Below are 16,810 nucleotides of genomic sequence, written 5' to 3' on the forward strand. Positions count from 1 at the left end.
CTATAAAACAGTATTAAATCCTTGTCTCTCAAATATTATTCTCAAAGCACAAGAGTCCCCAAATTCTAAAGTCTCCTCTACCTCTTTTTACTTATCCCCCAATTTTTCTTCTCATGATTCAAATCAAAGAGATAGCAAATAAATGTATGTCTCCCTTTATACTGAAAACTGAATGATTATCTGAAAATTATGCATTATGGACCATAATGAAGATTTACTCTAGTCACATGGATTTAGATGAAGATAGTCATTCCTAGGAATCCCAAGAAAATTTTCAAATTTACAGTATCTATAATCAATAAAGAAGAATAAATGGAGAATAATAGAAGCAGTGTTTTGGTTTCTTGAACTAGGATAATGATGCTTAGAGAGGAACTTAATTAAGACAACAAAATTTGTTATAGACCTACTATGTTTAAGATAATAGGCAGTGTTATGAACAGAGTTGGAATTGGATCTGTTTCACCATTTTGTAGCACATTTATTTTTATGATGTTGAAATAAAATAACCAGGTGGACTACACTGGTACATTAATTTTTAGTGCTTATTGTAAATTGTTTATTGCAAAGACACATTTTGCTTTTAAATAAAGGATGTTGACTCAGTTCTCATTTACTAAAATCAATAATACAGTTTGTGGATTATTTTGGCCTTTATCTTTTACTCTTTATACCTTTTGTGGTTTTCTCTTTGGGTTACTTCATTGCTCAAAACTTTCCACTGGTGAGAAAGTCAACTCATGTAGGGCAGTAATTGATAATAGTTCTCTTGAAAATATTGAAAAAGTAGGTGAAATTACTACAGCAAATTATGGGGATTATCTGTTTATATAGTCCCTTAATTATCATAACTAATTACATACAAATCACATGTATACAAGTACAATTAGAAAATGAATATGCTTGATATAAAGCTAAATATTTTATTTTTAAAATACTTTTAACATGATGAACTTAATTATAACAAAATGTTTAAATGGATATCTGTGTTAAGTCCTCCCATTAAGTGGGACAAAGATATCATAAACCATTTGCATTTACTGTATCTTTTCCCAGAGCTACTTTATAAAGCCATATAAGATAGGTATGACCTTTAAAAGGTAGGAAAATTAAATTCATTGATATCAAATTTGATGTATGACCCTCATTAAGCTATAATTTGATATTGATGCTTTAGATTTTTTTTTTAATCTTCCAATGGTTGTTATTTTCCCCCCTAAGTTTCTTGTAAAATGCATGCAAATAGAATTTTTGAAAACATACTTATTTTGATTTCAGAAACATTAATGACTTTGGTATTTGTTATATTTTTTCATAATTTCTTGACAATTTTTTCTTTTTTTTGCTATGTGATGAGCAAAAATTCTATTTTGATTTTTATAAAATTTTGCTTTTTTTAACAAAGTAAAACTAAATTTCTTTTTTAAATTAATTTTATAATTATAATTTTTTTGACAGTACATATACATGAGTAATTTTTTTTAATAACATTATCTCTTGTATTCATTTTTCCAAATTTTGCCCTCCCTCTTTTTACTCCCTCCCTTAGATGACAGGCAATCCCATACATATTAAATGTGTTACAATATAACACCAATACAATATATGTGTGTAAATACAATTTTCTTGTTACACAGTAAGAATTGAATTCCGAAGGTATAAGTAACCTGGGTAGAAAGACAGTAGTGCAAATAGTTTACATTCAATTCCCAGTGTTCCTTCTCTGGGTGTAGTTGTTTCTGTCCATCATTGATCAACTGGAATTGAATTGGATCTTCTTTATGCTGAAGATATCTACTTCAGTCAGAATATATCTTCATATAAGTATTGTTGTTGAAGTGTATAGTGATCTCCTGGTTCTGCTCATTTCATTCAGCATCAGTTCATGTAAGTCTCTCCAAACCTCTCTGTATATATCCTGCTGGTCATTTCTTACAGACCAATAACATTCCATAACATTCATATACCATAATTTACCCAACTATTCTCCAATTGATGGACATCCATTCAGTTTCCAGTTTCTAGCCACTACACAAAAAGAGCTGCTACAAACATTTTGGCACATACAGGTCCTTTTCCCATCTTTAGTATTTCTTTGGGATATAAGCCCAGTAGTAGTACTGATGGATCAAAGGGTATGCACAGTTTGATAACTTTTTGGGCATAGTTCCAAATTGCTCTCCAGAATGGCTGGATTCTTTCACAACTTCACCAACAATGCATTAGTGTCCCAGTTTTCCCACATACCCTCCAACATTCATCATTATTTGTTCCTGTCATCTTAGCCAATCTGACAGGTGTGTAGTGGTATCTCAGAGTTGTCTTAATTTTCATTTCTCTGATCAGTAGTGATTTGGAACACTTTCATATGAGTGGATATAGTTTTAATTTCATCATCTGAAAATTGTTCATATCCTTTGACCATTTATCAATTGGAGAATGGTTTGATTTCTTATATATTAGAGTCAGTTCTCTATATATTTTGGAAATGAGGCCTTTATTAGAACCTTTAACTGTTAAAAAATATTTTCCCAATTTGTTACTTCCCTTCTAATCTTGTTTGCATTAGTTTTGTTTGTACAAAAGCTTTTTAATTTGATGTAATCAAAAACTTCTATTTTGTGATCAATAATGATGTCTAGTTCTCCTTTGGTCATAAATTCCTTCCTCCTCCACAGATCTGAGAGGTAAACTATCCTCTGTTCCTCTAATCTATTTATGATCTCATTCTTTATGCCTAAATCATGGATCCATTTTGATCTTATCTTGGTATATGGTGTTAAGTGTGAGTCCATAGCTAATTTCTGCCATACTAATTTCCAATTTTCCCAACAGTTTTTTTCAAATAATGAATTCTTATCCCAAATGTTGGTATCTTTGGGTTTGTCAAACACTAGATTGCTAAAGTTGTACCCTATTTTGTCTTGTGTACCTAATCTGTTCCACTGATGGACTTGTCTATTTCTTAGCCAATACCAAATGGTTTTGGTGACTGCTGCTTTATGGTATAGCTTTAGATCAGGTACAGCTAGACCACCTTCATCTGCCTTTTTTTCATTAATTCCCTTGAAATTCTCAACCTTTTATTTTTCCATATGAATTTTGTTATTTTTTCTGGGTCATTAAAATAGTTTCTTGGGAGACTGATTGGTATAGCACTAAATAAATAGATTAGTTTGGGGAGTATTGTCATCTTTATTATATTCACTCGGCCTATCCAAGAGCAATTAATGTCTTTCCAATTATTCAAATCTAACTTTATTTTGTGGCAAGTGTTTTGTAATTTTGCTCATATAATTCCTGACTTTTCTTTGGTAGATGGATTCCCAAATATTTTATACTCTCAACAGTTGTTTTGAATGGAATTTCTCTTTGTATTACGTCTTGCTGTTGCATTTTGTTGGTGATGTATAAATTATTTCTAATAACTTTTTATTAGAATCTCTGGGATTCTCTAAGTATACCATCATATCATCTGCAAAGAGTGATAATTTGATTTCCTCATTACCTACTCTTACTTCTTTAATCTCTTATTGCCGAGGCTAGCATTTCTAATGCAGTATTGAATAGTAATGGTGATAGTGGGCAACCTTTTTTCACTCCTGATCTTACTGGGAAAGGTTCCAGTTTATCTCCATTACATATTATGCTTACTGATAGTCTTAAATATATGCTCCTGACTATTTTAAGGAATAGTCCATTTATTCCTATACTCTCAAGTGTTTTTAGTAGGAGTGGATGTTGTATTTTTATCAAATGCTTTTTCTGCATCTATTGTTTTTTATTAATTTGATTATTAATATGGTCAATTATACTAATAGTTTTCCTAATATTAAACCAGCCCTGCATTCCTGGCATAAATGCCACTTGGTCATACCATAGTGTATTATGCTGGGAATGAATTTCTGAAGTCTTTTTGCTAATATCTTCTTTAAGATTTTAGCATCAATATTCATTAAGGAGATTGGTCTATAGTTTTCTTTCTCCATTTTCAACCTACCTGCTTTAGGTATCAGTACCATGTCTGTGTCATAAAAGGAGTTTGGGTAGGACTCCTTAATCCCCTATTTTTTCAAATAGTTTATATAATATTGAGGCTAATTGTTCTTTAAATGTTTGGTAGAATTCACATCCCCATCTGGTTCTGGGATTTTTTCCTGGGGAGTTGATAATAGCTTGTTCTATTTCTTTTTCTGAAATGGGACTATTTAAGCAGTTTACCTCCTCCTCTGTTAATCTAGGAAGCCTATATTTTTGGAGGTAGTCATCCATTTCACTTAAGTTATCAAATTTATTGGCATAAAGTTGGGCAAAGTAACTCCTTATTATTTCTCTAATTTCCTCTTCATTGGTGGAAAGATCCCCCTTTTTATTTTTAAGACTAACAATTTGATTTTCCTCTTTCCTTTTTCTGATCAGATTTGCCAAAGGTTCATCTATTTTATTGGCTTTTTCATTAAACCAACTTTTGGTTTTATTTATTAATTCAATAGCTTTTTTACTTTCAATATTATTGATTTCTCCTTTTAATTTTAGAATTTTAAGTTTAGTTTTTTGGTTGGGGGTTTTTAATTTGGTCTTTTTCTAGCTTTTTAAGTTGCAGGCCCAATTCATTGATCTTCTCTTTTTCTATTTTATTCAAGTAAGCCTCTAAAGATATAAAATTTCCCCTTATTACTGCTTTAGCTGCATCTCACAAATGTTTGTATGATGTCTCATCGTTGTCATCTTGGGTGAAATTATTAATTGTAACTATAATTTGCTATTTCACCCAGTCATTCTTTAAGATGAGATTATTTAGTTTCCAATTACTTTTTGGTCTATTTGCCCCTAACTTCTTGTTGAATGTAGTTTTTATTGCATTGTGATCTGAGAAGAAGGCATTTACTATTTCTGTCTTCCTGCATTTAATTTTGAGATCTTTATGTCCCAATATATGGTCGTTTTTTGGATAGGTACCATGAACTGCTGAGAAGAAAATATACTCCTTTCTATCACCATTCAGTTTTCTCCAAAGGTCTATCATACCTAGTTTTTCTAATGTTCTATTTGTTTTGTGGTTTGATTTATCTAATTCTGAGAGTGCAAGGTTGAGATCTACCACTGGTATGGTTTTGCTGTCTATTTCTTCTTGCAACTCTCTTAACTTCTCCTTTAGGGAGTTAGGTGCTTTGGTGCATATATGTTTAGTATTGATAAGGCTTCATTGTCTATGCTACCTTTTAGCAGGATATAGTTTCCTTCCTTATCTCTTTTAATTAGATCAATTTCTGCTTTTGCTTGATCTGAGATAAGGATGGCTACCCCTGCTTTTTTGGCTTCACCTGAAGCATAAAAGATTTTGCTCCAACCTTTTATCTTTATACTCTGTATGTATCTCCCTACTTTAAATGTGTTTCCTGTAAACAACATATTGTAGGGTTCTGACTTCTGATCCAGTCTGCTATCCGCCTCCATTTAATGGGAGAGTTCATCCCATTCACATTTACAGTTAAAATTGCCATCATATTAGCCCCTGATTATGCTTTTTTCCCCCTTGTCCCCCCTGAATCCCTATCCCAGTATTGAATTTATGGACCCCACTTGTGACATGCAGTCCTCCCGTTTTAGTATCCCTACCCCCTCCTTTTTGAGTTCCTTCCCATTTCTTGTACCCTTCCCTTATTTCTCTTTTCCTTTTCCCTTTTCCTCTCCCCCCTTGTAATGAGGTGAGAGAGAATTCTCTGAAAAACAAATATGTCAGTTATTTACTCTGAGCTACTCTGAGAGTAGGATTCACACAATGTTTTCTCCCCCTCTCTAAATTCCCTCATATATGGTAAATTTTCTATGCCTCTTTCTGAGATGTAGTTTCCCTCTTTTTTTCTCTCCTTTCCCGTTTTCTGATACTATCCCCTTCCCTTTACTACTTCCCTTTTTTTATGTTATATCAGTAAAATCAAATTATCCATGTGGACTTTTTGTATATCCACAACAGAGATACAGTTTTCAAGAGTTCTTTTTATCTTTTTTCTGCTTCTCTTTATTCTTGTGGATGTAGATCAAATTTTTTGTTTGTCTAGTTTTTTTCTTAAAAACAAATGGAATTCCTCTGTTTCATTAAATGTCCATCTTCTTCCATGGAAGAAAATGCTAAACTTAGTTGGGTAGTTTATTCTTGGTTGCAATCCTATTTCTTTTGCCTTTCAGAATAGCAGGTTCCAGGCCCTTCGATCCTTTAATGTGGAGGCAGCCAGATCTTGAGTAATCCTTATTGTGGCACCTTGATATTTGAATTGTTTTTTCCTAGCTGCTTTTGCAATATTTTTTCCTTAGTTTGGTAGTTCTGCAGTTAGTCACAATGTTCCATGGAGTTCTTTTTTTAGGGTCTTTTTCAGAAGGTGTTCGATGAATTCTTTCAACGCCTATTTTCCCTTCTGTTTCTCTTATCTCTGGACAGTTCTCTTTGATGATTTCCTGCTAAATAGAATCTAGGCTCTTTTTTTCATCATAATTTTCAAGAAGTCCAATTATCCTCAGATTATCTCTCCTAGATCTATTTTCCAGGTCTATAGATTTTCCCAGTAAATATTTGAAGTTATTCTCTAGCTTTTAATTCTTTTTTCTTTTTGTTTTGTTTGACTGATTCTTGGTTTCTCAATGAATCATTCATTTCTATTTGTTTAGTCCTGATTTTTAATGAGTTATTTTCTTCATTTACATTTTTATATGTCCAATTGAGTTTTTAAATGAATTATTTTGCTCTGTTGAATTTTTTCCATTTCACTATTTTTTTTTTTTTTTTTTTTTTTTTTTTTTTTTTTTTTTTAGTGAGTTATTTTCTTTTTTCAAATCACAAATCCTACTTTCTTGGGAATTTTTTTATCTTTTCCAATTCAGAAATCCTACTTTCCTGTGATTTTTTTAACCTTTTCTAATTCACAAATTTTGTTTCGCTGTACTTCCTGTGAATTCTTTATTTTTTCCAACTCAAATTTCAGGACGTTGTTATTCTTAACTTTTTAATAGTCTCTTCTAGGAGAGAGTTATGTGATGGAGGGCAGGTATCATTCCCCTTTAGGGTGTTATCTGGAGACTCTCTGCTGTTAGCCTCCTCAGGGTTGGATACCCACTCTTTCTCTGTATAGAAGGTATCAATCATTCTCTTCAGCTTCTTACTCATTGTTAACACTCTGTGGGGGGTCTGCCCTTGAGTAAGAAATTTATTTATCAACTTCCTCCCAGACTGGATGGATGCAGCAATCCTGTGACTTAGCTAAGAGAGAGGTCTGGGAGAGAGTTCCCCTCCCTCCTCTCCAGAAATGCCTCAGCGGTGGTTAGCACGGCTGCTTTGGGAGGAGTGCCCAGCGAAGGACCCCGTTGTGTGGCCTAGCAACTGCCCTGAGGTTTGAGGCTGAACAGTGAAAGCATCACAAACCCCAGCCAAAGCCTCCCATGGGGCTGTGGATATTAGCAGGTGACGCACGAAAAGCCCCTGCACTCAAACCAAAAGTCTCTGCCCAGGAAGCATAGTCCCTGCTGCAGGGGTTCCGCTGCTGTGGGAGTTCTGCTGTTGCTGGAGCTAATGTGAGAATTCCACTGCCTCAGGCTGAGCCCTGCACTATATGGATTAGAGGCTGCCCCAGGCTGTGTTCCCCCCCCCCCCCTTCAGGTTCTTAACTGCCCCAAGGAAATGCCTTGGACAACAGAAGGCGGCTCTGTGCCAAGATTGGTGTAAGGTCGCTTCCGGATTGGGGTGGCTTTGATTTCTCTTCTGATCTGCTGTTTTACAAGCAGAGTAGAGCTATCAGCCTATGCCAGATTCCTCTATCTCGGTGGCTTCTCTGATCCCAGATTTCTCCCCAGCCCATTTGGCACAATGTGCTAGCCCTAATCCAACCCTGTCTGTGCCGGTCTTTTTTTTCCTCCCCTCAGAACCGGCCTTTTCTGTCAAAATTCCAGATTCTCTTCAGCTTGTAAGTTGTGCTTCTAATCCTTGTGGTTTTTATCAGCCCAGAGTTATTTTTGAGGCTGAATAAGTAGTTGGTATTGAGGGTAGAAGGGAGCTTAGAAATTTGCGTCTATCTTCTCTGCCATCTTGGCTCCACCCGCCCCCCTTCTCCCCCCACCCCTGTAAAACTAAATTTCTAACTACATTTTATTGTTCTTTGTTTTGTCCTAACCATTTTATATCTTTTAATAAAGCATTAATTACATAAGGAACACATGGATTTTCCATCTCAAGTAGCTCAGAATAAACTATGTCAATGCATTAGTTGTAATTCAGCATGAATTTGTGAGACAACTGCTTTGTGGTAAGCACCAAGGAGACAAAATAAGATAAAACAAAGAACTCAGGGAATTTCCATCTCCATGGGGAGAACAGCATATACATAGGTAAATACAAAGTAATTTCCAGTGGGAAAATACACAGGTCTAATCGAAAAGCCATTTAACAATAAAACATGGGTTCCAGAATATACAGTGGAAGGGTTAAGGTTAAGGTAAGATTGGGATATTGAAAGGGTTAAAAACTAACACAGACCAGATTGATAATTAGGCTAACAAACTAAATCACTGGAATTCCAAGTAAATTTGTAAGGGAATATGTGTATATGTATGTGTGTGTGTGTAAAGCACTTATATTCATGAAGTTTAAATATTCAGAGTAAAAGAAAAGGAAAAGAAATTCTAAGAGTTTAAAGTGTGAGATAATAGAATATTAAGTAAAGATATTTTTCTTTTTTTGAAATAATTCAGAGAAAACCTGGACACCAGAATTTTGGAGTAAAAAAATTTACTAAATAAGAGCTACAATTGCCAACTGGACAAGAATTCTTAACGTTGGTGTAAAGTGGTTTGCAAACTTTAAAAGTTAGGGCAGCTTAGATGGTAGTACAGTGGATTAAGCACTGACCTTGAAAGCAGGAAGATGTGAGTTCTGCCTCACACTTGACCTCAGACACTTGATAAATACTAGTTGTGTGGTGAAGGGCAAGTCACTTAACCCTGATTCATGGCCCTCCACCAAAACTATATAAATTACTTATTGTGATTATTATTAGTTGCAAAAAAAAAAAAAAATCCCCTTTTTTTTGAAAAACCATTTTTAACATTTAAATTTCCAATTTAGCTAATCTTTTTCCTATAAGAAAAATTCTGTGATATATATATATATATATATATATATATATATATATATTTACAAAAATCCTATTTGCCCACAAGATTTCTAAAGGAAATCTACTCAATAAGGAGGAGAGATTAATGAATCTATATCTCTTTTTTTGTTTCTCATTTTTTCCAAAAGATTAGTGGTGGGTATTTTAGCAAATATTATTCAGTTTACTGAATTTATTTGAATTTCATGCTTTCAAACCCATAAAATTTTTTACTATGAACTGGTTAGTGTAACCAGTTCAGATATACTACTTTTCTCTGATCCTATTAGATGTATTTCATTACATGCCAATGTAATCATTAAGGAAGAGAAACAGTTTTAAAACAGGCTATTTTAATTTCTTTTATAAATTGAGATCTGTAAATAAGATCTTGTTAAAAATCTAGAACAGGGAACATGTTTTCGGACAAAATCGCCTATCAATAGCATCATGTAGGAAGTTCTTTATTTAGCCACCTTCTCTAGCCCATTCAAAACTGATCATAGTGGAATTGAATGTAATCTTTAACCCTGGCAGTCTTTGAGATCTCTTTTCCCCTTGCCCCATTCTCTAATCTTTCAAGTTTATTTTTATGATTTTTCACAGGTTGTTATAAAACCTGGAACAGCTCATTATGGGCTCTTTGAAATTATTTCCCACAGCTGTATATGAAGATCTTTATCTTTCTCTCTCTCATCTCTCTTCTTCTTCTTCTTCTTCTTCTTCTTCTTCTTCTTCTTCTTCTTCTTCTTCTTCTTCTTCTTCTTCTTCTTCTTCTTCTTCTTCTTCTTCTTCTTCTTCTTCTTCTTTTCTTCTTCTTTTCTTCTTCTTCTTCTTCTTCTTCTTCTTCTTCTTCTTCTTCTTCTTCTTCTTTTCTTCTTCTTCTTCTTCTTCTTCTTCTTCTTCTTCTTTTCTTCTTCTTCTTCCTCTTCTTCTTCCTCTTCCTCTTCCTCTCTCTCATCTCTCTTTTTGATATTAATCACATACAGCCTGATTTTCTTCCCTGCCACAAAACTGTCTGCATATGAAGCACCCATTGACTTCAAAAGAAACTATTGCCTTGAAAAAAATAGGCAACTGTGTTCAGAGGTTGAAAATCAGATTTTGATAAAATGAAATTTCAACTATAGATGCTTGTAGAGAGGGTAATCATTCAATGAGCATTTATTAAGTTCCTCCTATGTACCAAGAACTATATTTATAAAGATATAAAGAGAAAAGTAAGATAAATAAAAGGAAAAGGTTTTTAATATATATTATTTTGTATGTTGAACCTGAGAACTATTTGCTAAAGATTTCATCATCATTATTATTATTATTATTAAGCTGTAGATTTATAATTCTTTTAATGATAAACACTACAGAAATACATGAAATTTCTATACCATGCACGTAGCCAAAATCCTACCTTTTACTAGAAATCTTCCTGGATCCTCATTAATGATAGTACCATCCCTCTGAGATTATCTTCAATTTATCTTGTTTATATATTGTTAGTGCATAGTTTATATGTTGTCTCATTAGATTGTGAGCTCATTGAAGACAGGGACTGTTTTTGCTTTTCTTTGCATGCCCAGCTATTAACTTGGTGTAACTCATGCCATAGCAGATAGAGCTGCCTTTGACGAAAAATATTTGTCTGACTACTTAATCCAGGGGTTCTCAAACTACAGCCTGAGGGGCGGAGACAGAGTGTGAGTTTTTGTTTTTACTATAGTCCAGCCCTCCCACAATCTGAGGGACAGTGTACTGGCCCCCTATTTAAAAAGTTTGAGGACCACTGACTTAATCTGTCAAAACTCCAGATACTTCTGTAAAGGTATGGGCAGCAGGACAGTTCAGGGTCATAGGACAGAGCTGAAAAATGTTGCAGGAGAGAGTATTCATGGAGGGCATTGGCAACAGTGCTCTGCATCCTGCCTATCTGATAGCTGCTTCTCAATCTCCTTTGCTGAGTCATCATCTTATTCCTACCTTCAAAATATCAGCTTTGGACCCTTTTCTCTATATGCTTTCTGGTAGTGATACTAGCTTCTGTAGATTCAATTATCATCTCTATATAGATGGCTCCCTAATATAAATCTAAAATGGAATTCTAATTTCTCCCCAAACCTCCTTCAAACTTAATCATTCCTGCTGATAAAAACCATCTTTCTTCAACACTTACCCTGGATTTGAAACCTCTTCCATCTAATCAATTCACATGTCCATTTAGTCACCAAATCTACCTTTTTGACATTTTTCTCCATGCACATAACTTCTATTTTCTTTTTTGCAAGCTTTTATCACCTTTCACATAGACTTCATTAGAGTCATTTCCAACTGGCTTGCTTCCAATCTCTACTCTGTATTGTCTTTTCAAAACTACTGGTTTGATATTCCTAAAACACAGATCTAAACGTTTCATGTCACCTCCTATCTCACCTTCCCCTTCAAAAATTTTAAGTAGTCTTCTGTTTTCCCTAGGACCAAATATAAAATCTTCAGCCTAACAATTTATCCTTCCTCAGTCTGACTCCACCTACCCTATTTGCAATTATTAGTCCTATGCTTTGAAGGTTTTTATCTTTGTGAATTTGAATGAACTCTGTAAATTCATCAACACTTTCCTCTAGCAGTACAGTTTGTTGCATGGTCTACAACTTTTACTTAGGCACTGAGAGGTTTAAAGACTTAACTGCTGTCTCAGTCAAGACTTGACATTTGGTCTTAAGACCCTGAGGCTAATTCTCTACTACACCACAACACCTCATTTTGTTAATATTTCATATTAACTCAAGCATATCTTGTAATCCTAGTAGAATGTAAACTCTTTTGGGAGCAGGGACTGTTTTCATTTTTATCTTTGCACCCCTGACTTCCAAATGCTTATTGGATTTTTGTGTCATAGAGATAAACATTTCATCTCTTGTAGCATAACTGAAGAATCCTAGAAAGAATTTTTTTAGTCAAATATAATTAATAGTGGTTATCATTATGAAAATGCTTACTTTAAAAATCATCAGTATCTTATTTGAACAAAATGTTGTTTTTTTTCTAGTAATTTGATTTAAAGTCAATATTTAAGTGACAGTACTAGCTTCAAAAGACTTTAGGGTAAAAAGTAGAAATAGAAGACTTTGGGGAAAGTGGGAAAAATGCTAGTGAAATTCTCTTTTTTCCTGGCAACAAAGCTTTGGTATTTTTAACCTTAAATTATGTCTTTTTATTGTTTCAGGTACAAAGAAAAAATCCAAAAAAGTCTCCAAGGACGAAAAGTCTCCAGAAGAAGAAGCTGAGGTTGAAAGACAAAATGTAAGAATTTGGAGATATGACACACCCAATGAGCAAGCAACACATGTTTCAATAAAATATTTATTGTGCATACATATCTCAGCAGTGTATCTCTATATAAAAATGTTAACTTTTATGTAAAAGGAAGGTCTGATGCTTAATTACATTTAACAGTGTGTCCTTAGATAATATATAATTGAATAAGTTACAGGCCATCTTACTATTTCTTGCACACATTACTTAGTTTCCCAGGGTGTACACAGTGTTTTGGGAAGATTAATACCTCCAATGTGAGAGCTTTTCTACTTTTGGTATTCACCTACCATCTAATTCCCACATGTGGTTACCAAAAGTCAAAAGCTTCTAATTTTTGTAATTCATAATGTACTTTTACTTTTTTAGAAAATTGGTATCTTTTGTTTTTATCCCATTTTCTTTTCTTGATATTTCCATCATTGCTTGTTTACCCAGTAAACTATGCCTTGTGATAAATAATGTTTTAAAAAACCAATTCAGCAAAACTAATCAGCACATCAACCAACTACACATTATGATATTCATTCATTCATTATATATCATACTCATAATCTCCCAAATCTACAAAAAAAAAAGAAAGAAGAAGGTGCACATTCTTATATCTCTTCTTTAGAATCAAGCTTAGTCCTTAAAGTTTTGGAACATTCAATTTTGATTCTGTTCTTTCCATTTAACATCATGGTGTGTGATACTTTCCTGCTTCTGCTGTTTTTACTTTGCATCAATTCATGGAACTCTAATTATGTTTCTCTGTATTCTTCATATTCATCCTTTCTTGTAGCACAGTAACATTTCATATATCCTAATGTGTTTTTTTCCATGCATCTGTTTTATTTACAATATTTTGATGCTACAAAAAGTGCTGCTTATAAATATTTTAATATACAGTGACTTTTTTTATCATTGAATTTCCTAAGGAATGCCTTGCAATTCTGGAATTTCTGGGTCAAAAGGTATAGAAATTTGAGTCACTTCCTTAGCTAAATTTCAAATTGTTTTCCAGAATATTTGTACTGTACAAATAATGCTTCATCAGCAGTGTATTTTATATTTTTATAATGTAATTTTGCTTAATAAGAAAGTATCTTTTAGGTTTATTCACTATATACCAGAACTTAAAATACATGTATATGATACAGTTCATCAGTTTGTCTACTTAAACTTGAAACTTGGCTATATACATAGTATTGAAATTTGCAGTCATTTCCTATTGAGATTCTGGTGTCTTTCAGGAAAGTTGACTAATAATAAGAAAATATTGACAAGTACTCAATTAAAAAGATGAAGTACACATTCAGGAAATGTGTATTAGCCTAAAAGGGAGAAGACTAAATAAAAGAAATTAATGCTTTAATCTTGGCTTTGCCAACTAATTATGTAAGCTTAGGCAAATCACGAACTCTTAGTGCTCCATTTTCCTCATTTGCAAATAATGATGTTGGATTATAAAATCTCTAAAATACCTTTAATATTTAAGATCCGAGAGTCTACATTTGACTTAGGTACTATTACTGCCAAAATTCTGTACATCAGGAATTAAATGTTAATATTATCAAATTGTAAGTCACATAAAATAAGTTATAATTGCCAAAGACAAACTGACAAATATTTCTAGGAAAAGGTGTTTTTTAAATATCATGTTTGTCATGGATTAGTCATTTTGCATTTAAATAAATTCTTCATTTCTCTACAAATTGAGAAAGTCATTTTTGAGTGGAAAGAGAGAGATATAGACAAAAAAAGAAGTTATTCTATAAATTTAATTTATTTAGAAAATAAGATATTATATAAATTGCTAACAGTTCTAAAACTTTCTTTTTAAAACAGGTCTCTTAATGCTTTAAGTAAAATAAGTAAGGGTAGATGAATATTTAAAAATCACTTTATACATAATTTTTTTCCATTATGTGTTCCAAATGTTGTAATGGTATTTTAACATATTCTTCTATTTACACCCCACATTAAATACACAGAAAGAATAAAGTCGTTTTTCTTCAAAGACATTTTCCAACTCTCTAATGTAAATTCGGAGATCACACATGGTTTGTTTAATTAGTAAAGATGAAATGTTTAATCATTTAGTCCCTGGTATATAACATTTACTTAGTTAAAAAAAAAAAAACACACAAAAAAACCCCATAGAATGGAAGTTAGGGGGTAAACAGATACTGCATTAGAGAAACATTTTTAAATTCCTGTTATTCAGAAACTCCAGGAGTAAGGGAGAAGTTAATAGCAACAATAAAATGCCTTGTGGCATCAGATCATATTTCCTCATTCACAGCACAAAGTTCTACCTACAGCAAGTTTGCCAGACTTATCCTTTGTTTTAAAAGATGTGAGTGTGTTTAGTGAAATGTTCTTTTGTTTTAAAATACAAACTTCCCCCCTCACCTGTTCTCAATGCTGTAGTAGCTTCAAAAGACTTTTTGCATTGTTGCAGTTTTAAGACTTCTGGTTTTCTTTATAAGTCTGTAATCAGTTTACAAATGACAAATGTTACCCTGGAGCTTTAATGATCGAGTTCTCTGGTTAGAAAGGGGACATCTGTGTCCCATACTCCACTAGAAAGAAATGTTGTCTATGTGAACTGTTTCTTCTTGCAACAGGCTGAAATGGCTTTGCTTATGATGGATGATGAAGAGGATGGCAAGAAACACTTCAATTACAACAAGATTGTAGAACAGCAGAACCTAAGCAAGAAAAAGAAAAAGAAACTCATGAAAAAGAAAGAACTATTAGAGGATGACTTTGAGGTAATCTAAAGGACATACAGATTAAATCATTCTTCCATAGGACAGCACTATTTATGGGTAGGAGTACATTATTTTTTTAAGAAAACATTAAAACAAGGATAGGCTTGTTGTCATAATATGCAGTAATAGAGACCCCTTGATAGATTCATCATAATGTCTAAAATATCTCATCAAATTCAATTGTCCATAATACTTGATGTTACTTTTTATTGCCTTATAATTTTTTTTTTTAAAGGCAGTGCCATTGGCCCACAATTAAGGTGGATACTTTGATTTATTTTTGTATTAGTATTGATGTTGCTATAAACTGTCCAACCTTCTGTGTGCATGTGTATGTGTATGCGGGCAAAGCTTATAGCATATAGTTGCAAAGTGATTTGCTGTACTTAGTTGAGAGGGCAATCTGTGGATGTGGTAGAAGAGTAAGTTTCTCTTATGAAGATTAATGACCTATTTGGGGAATTTACCGATTTACCTTGACCTCAATAATGTTTTAACTTGAGATACTTACCTTTCTAATCCTTCACTCTTTTTACAAGCTTAATCAGACAAAACAATTTAGATTTATTGTACGTAGTTTCACTTGAATCAAACTGCAATTGAAGAAATTTTTTTTAAAGATTACAGATACTAGGAAAATAAAGAAAAGTTATTTTAATAACTTCTCTTTATCCCTGACACTTTTTTAGGAAATGTTAGAGAGAAGAATGATTAAGAATAATTATGCAGTTCCTACTCTCAGAAGTCTTCCAATCTATTAGAATTTGACTTTTGACATTTGTTATTGCTGGATCATTTGGGCTGATTTTATTCTTTTTGTTTGAATTTTCAGGTGGACGTTTCAGATACTCGGTTTCAAGCAATGTTCACTTCCCACTTATTCAACTTGGATCCTTCTGATCCTAATTTCAAGAAAACAAAAGCTGTAGAAAAAATCTTAGAGGAGAAGGCTCGACAAAGAGAACAAAAACAAGAAGAACTTACAAAGGCAATAAAGAGAAAAGAGAATGATCTGCAAAAAGAAACAGCAAAGAAATCCATAGATCCTGCTTTGTCAATGCTGATTAAATCTGTCAAAAACAAAACACAGGAGTTTCAAGCAAGGAAAAAGCAGAAAATCAAATAACTTATTTACTTTGGTACATTCTAAATGCATTTTCTAAATTGAAAAAATGAGTTATCCTTAATAACTGAAGCTCTTTCTGGAATAATAATTAAACTTGGATCCTGCTGAATGTTTGATATTTTTCTCAATGAATATTCACAGAAACATAGATATAGCACTAAAATGGGTCTTACAATCCAACTTCTTCATTTTTCAGATGACAAAACTGAGAGGTTGTGCCTTATATAGTAAGGGGAAGAGCCAAAAGTTGAACCCCCTTCTTCAAATTCAGCACACTTTCCAGAGTACCATTTGCCAAAGGTTTTGTGTCTTTATGCACAAAAATTTCTTGTTAAAGTGTATATGAACTTCAAATTTTACAATTTTTTCATAAAATCAAGTCAGATATTAAGTGAGAACCTATAAAATAGATTTTAATATATATTTAGAAGTTTAATTTGTGAAGAATTGGAATTTTATAGAATCTTACTTATATTTGC

The 16,810-nt window shown here is 33.0% G+C and overlaps 1 protein-coding gene across 1 annotated transcript in view; it reads left to right on the forward strand.

The window, feature by feature from the left end:
* Window positions 1–16,440, forward strand: part of ESF1 (ESF1 nucleolar pre-rRNA processing protein homolog) — an 87,726-nt gene extending 71,286 nt beyond the window's left edge. Inside the window, exons 12-14 of the mRNA XM_074287835.1 lie at window positions 12,358–12,434; window positions 15,059–15,205; window positions 16,038–16,440. Of these exons, the coding sequence (XP_074143936.1) occupies window positions 12,358–12,434; window positions 15,059–15,205; window positions 16,038–16,331 (518 nt within the window). The 3' untranslated portion in view covers window positions 16,332–16,440. The remainder of the gene's footprint in view (window positions 1–12,357; window positions 12,435–15,058; window positions 15,206–16,037) is intronic.
* Window positions 16,441–16,810: the final 370 nt, after the last annotated feature.

This window comes from Sminthopsis crassicaudata, chromosome 2, assembly GCF_048593235.1.
Source record: "Sminthopsis crassicaudata isolate SCR6 chromosome 2, ASM4859323v1, whole genome shotgun sequence".
NCBI classification, from domain to species: Eukaryota; Metazoa; Chordata; class Mammalia; order Dasyuromorphia; family Dasyuridae; genus Sminthopsis; species Sminthopsis crassicaudata.